This window comes from Anastrepha ludens, chromosome X (genome assembly GCF_028408465.1).
Source record: "Anastrepha ludens isolate Willacy chromosome X, idAnaLude1.1, whole genome shotgun sequence".
In the NCBI taxonomy this organism is placed as follows: Eukaryota; Metazoa; Arthropoda; class Insecta; order Diptera; family Tephritidae; genus Anastrepha; species Anastrepha ludens.
In genome coordinates this window covers 74,592,600-74,597,367 of record NC_071503.1, presented here as the reverse complement: position 1 = coordinate 74,597,367, position 4,768 = coordinate 74,592,600, and the positions used below count along the sequence as shown (strand labels likewise).

The 4,768-nt window shown below is 39.0% G+C and overlaps 1 protein-coding gene across 1 annotated transcript; it reads right to left on the bottom strand.

Moving 5' to 3' along the window:
• Nucleotides 1-3,644: 3,644 nt before the first annotated feature.
• On the bottom strand, nt 3,645-4,073 carry LOC128870218 (uncharacterized). Its single transcript, XM_054112815.1, has one exon. The coding sequence runs from the start codon at nt 4,071-4,073 to the stop codon at nt 3,645-3,647; it is 429 nt and encodes a 142-aa protein (XP_053968790.1).
• Between the last annotated feature and the right edge of the window lie 695 nt (nt 4,074-4,768).

Here is a 4,768-nt window from a genome sequence, read left to right as displayed (position 1 = left end):
ATGCTAGAAAGTGAGTATTTAAAAGTTCTGGGTCCAAACAGCCCACGGGCTTATCCTCTCCTGAGACACCTAAGAATTTAAGGTTTTTCCATAGGACTTTCGAAGGTAAACTATCATTGAGCTTCCATTGTAGATATGCCCTTTTGGCATCTCTAGTAATTCCAGTTACTTTATTTCTTGCTACACGATATTTTTGCCACGAGTGAATGTTTCTATAATTCTTCCATTTCTTATATGATTTACTACGCTCTCTAATTAAAAACAATATCTCACGTGTAAACCATGGTTTCCTGTTTCCATGGACTTTAACTTCACGCAAATAGATGGCTGACTAAAGCATTAAAATGTTACAGCTTTTCATCCACTATTGTGAATAACCAACACATATTCCAATTAAGCTCGGCAGCTTCCTTAAGGGATCATGTTGAATAAGCTTAAAGTTATTAAAAAATATATCCTTTACTTGATTGTGTCTGCTGAACTGGATGTTGTAGGATAAGAATATCAACTCGTGGTCAGAAAATCCAACCCTAGGAAGCTGATCAATATGAGTGAGGTAATCTCTGTCACTGACGCAAAATACTTGGTTTGCAGTGGGGTGCAAAGCGAGTACCATATTCATTGATTAAGGAAAGTCCAAATGATTGGAAACTATCTACCAAGCTCCTGGAAGAAAAATTATCACAAAGAAGGTCTACATTTAAATCACCACACACAATAATATGTTCATAGGAGATGTGGAATTCCGGTAATTTATCAAATATCACTGAGAGGTCATTTCTATTGCTAGGGTTGTAAATGCATTCAACAAAAATGTATTCGACTTCTTGGGAATGATCTGATATGCAGATCTCTTTCCATTTTAAAACATTTTTAAAATATAAATATATATGTAAATATTTAAAATATAAAGCAATGCCACCTCCTCGAGTCTTCGTAGCCCTATCACATCTAATAATAGTGTAGTCGCACAGAGAATATACATTATTATCATACTCTTATACTCTTTAAACCATGTCTCTGTAATACATATCAAGTTAATGCTCAAATTATCAAAAACAAAATTTAGATAGTCAATTTTTTCAGCATTCAAACTTCGCGCATTCAATTGATAGACATTAAACCCATTGTAGCGATTAGAAATGAGTTTAAGCATTCCTCTTGCATGTTCTTTGTCTACTTGTTTTGTTATTTCATTACACATTGACAGTTTATAGTGGGGACGATACGCAAGGTGAAGGAATTCAAATAAAGTAAGAGGATAATGAGATAGATATAGGAATGAGATCAAAAGAAAAAAGATAACATTGTAAAGCCAAGAATATGAAAAGTACAAATGAGATGAAAGAAATATAAATGAGACTAATGCTGAAAACAGTGAACGACGTATACGCAGTCCCCTGTCAGCTGTTTCGATCAAACTAATGAGAACCCCATGAAAATGAAAAATTCCTTCCTTCCGTATCTTAGTATCATAGACTTTATTTCACGATATTTGAAAACTCCCGTAAAACTCTGTCAGCTGATAGCTCTCTCACCACACAGTGTTGCCAAGCACTAAAAAGCACTAAATTTATTGTGAAGAGCAAATAGTTGGTAACACTGCACAACTCGGAAAAACTTGATGTCACGAACTCTCGATGGGCGCAATCTTCTTGCTATCATTCTTGAAGTTGAGGTATTAAGTCTGCTGAGAGATAATTTATTTGAGAGCTGAAATCGTAAGAGAGAGTATTGGTTATTGTTGGAGTATCGACTGATTCAACTGTGTGTGAATTGTTGGAGTATGGCGTGTTTTGGCTGTTGTCTGCGTTTTCTTTGCTTACATTGTTTCGTTTATCGCTAATGTTATTTGTGGTGGGTTTTGTTGTTTGTGTATTTTATTCGCTGGTGTTGTTTTGATTGTTTACTACAATTAAATTGTCTCAAATGCATAACACTAGTTTACACCAAAAATGGTCCTCGATCAAAAGGCGTTTTTTAAACTAATTTGAGGTCGCTGAAACCAAAAATGAATTTTTTTTTTTTAAGGAACGGTTTCCGAGATTTTCCCAAAAAACCTGTTTTTTGGGCAATAGTGCAGTTATTACCTGCAATATCGAAAACAGTGCGCGCTATTTCTTTGAAGTGCATAAATTTCGAAAGGCACACATATAACCTACATGGCAATATATCATTCGTGTCAACGGAAGTCGTAGTTTTCGCAAAACAGCTGTTGAAAGTTAAAAAAAGGCATTTTTGACGTTTTTTACTAAATTATCAAAGTTTATTAACTTTTTTCTGGAACAAACTAATTTTTTATATCGACATAAGAAAAGTTTTCTGAAAGACAATTTTCTCTAAGTCCGCCAGGTGGTCGGGCAGTTGAGATTGCGCTTTGCACTAGAGCAGAACTTACTCGAATAAAATGTGAAATTTGCCAAAAAAAGGAATAATGAGTGAAAACAACGTTCCGACATACATATACATATATCTGTACTGATCTCAACTTATCGAAAGAAATATCAGAACTTCTAGCTTCGCGTCTACAGGAACGCGGTTATTTGGAATCAGGTACTAACGTAACGTATTACCGAAACTAAAATAAAAATTTTGAACAGTATTTCTCAAAAACAGAACATTTTTGCTACTGCAATAATGTTAATAAGTTGTTTGCGGCACTTGGAGAAACTCATTATCCAAACGAGTGGCGTTAAGGCTGTCTTACTGCACAAAGGTAACAAGAAACCATTGATCCCCTTTGCTCATTGCTACGAATGTCAAAAAAACTTATGAGACAATGAAAGAACTACTTTAATTAATTGACTACAGTTCGTATAACTGGAAAATATGCTGTGACTTGAAAGCTGTCGCTCTACTGACTGGTCTGCAGGGTGGCTATACCAAATACAGTTGTTTTTTGTGTCTTTGGGATAGCAGAGCGGATGACAAACATTTCATGTCGTGGGAAAAAACAACGTTGAAAAATCCTTAAGCCTTTTTAAGATTAATTATTTTGGGAGGGATGTGCGAACACAACAATTGCCTGAAATATAACCAGCGAGCGCGTTCGTTGTAAATTCACAAGTGACTTCTTTATTTTCTACTTCATGTTTATATAGGTTTTCTTAGCCTAAACTTAACTAACGGACCTTATATAATTAATGTTATGTTATGTAATCTATGTACTTATACATATATACATAGTGTTATTATGGCAGAATATACTTTGAACAATTTTATAACAATTCATTTCGGATAATTACTTAAATTAATAATTAAAACTATAAAATTCATTTCGGATAATTACTTAAATTAATAATTAAAACTATAGGCCATTTGGCGTAACACCGGCCACCTTGAAAGGCTCATGGTCCTTCAACGTCTGATGGCAGTACGGCGAGCTTGTGAACGGGGCTTTTAATTACACCCGCTTTGGTTGCCACGTGTGCTACGCGGACCTTGCCGTCTTGCCCTGTTACGATTGCGGCGATGCGGCCGAGCACCCATTGCTGCGGTGGTGTGTTGTCTTCCTGAACCAAGACGAGGTCGTTCAGCTCGAGGTTGCGCTTCGGATGCAACCACTTGCTCCTCTGTTGAAGACCCAACAGGTAGTTCCTGGACCACAGTCGCCAAAACTGTTGCTTGAGACAACAGACAAGTTGTCATTTGTCGCAGCAACGCATTTGGTCCATCGATACTTGGGCTGGTGACAGCGCTCGAAGGGGGCACCCAACTAGTAGGTGCGCTGGTGTTAGGGCCTCTCCATCGTTCGGGTCCTGACTCAGTGGTACCAGGGGTCGTGAGTTGAGTACGGCCTCGACCTCGACGAGCAGCGTCTGCAGTTCTTCGGCGGTGAGCAGCGCGTTGCTGATTGCGCGCACGAGAAGGTATTTGGCAGACTTCACTGCCGCCTCCCATAACCCGCCGAAGTGCGGTGCCCTGGGTGGTATAAAGGCGAAGGTGAATCCTTCGTCCGTTGCGTATTTCTGTACTTCCGTTTGTTGGGCCTCGAAAGCATCCCTCAGCTCGCGAAGCTTGCAATCGGCGCCGACGAAGTTGTTGGCGTTGTCGCTGTATATTTTCTGCGGCATTCCACGGCGTCCAATGAACCTTTTTAGGGCGAAAATAAAACAATTAGAAGACAAGTCTGTTACTAGTTCTAAATGTACTGCCTTTGAAGTGAAACAAACGAACACTGCGATATATGTTTTTACTGGGGGTCTACCTCGTATTTTCAATGTAGTATATACGGGACCACAAAAATCTACTCCACATATTAGAAAGGGTCGTAGTGCACGAAGCCTATCGGCAGGCAAATTTCCCATTATTTGGGTTTGCAGCTTCGGCTTATAATGAAAGCAGTGTGTGCAGTTTCGAACGGTACGACTACAAGCTTCTCGAGCATTGACCAGCCAAATGCGGTCTCGGAAAAGCGCTACCAATGCCTTTGCTCCAGCATGGTGATTTCGAAAATGTAGGTACCGTAAGTATGTGGTAACGAAGTGCGAGTTCTTGCTTAAGAGCAGTGGGAACTTGGCATCATATGGGAGAGGCGCATTTAATAGGCGGCCTCCTACTCGGAGTAAATTAAACGACAGCGACAATTCCGAGTAGTTGTACAAAAACGGATTAAGTTTTTGCAAACTTGAGGGTAGGGTGGTACCTTTGGTGAGTTTCATAATTTCTTCACCATATTCAACATGTTGAACCACCTGAATGACTTTGAGGAAACTTAATTTAATATCCTCAGCCGTCAGCATTTGTGTGAATGTCGCAGATGGGTTTC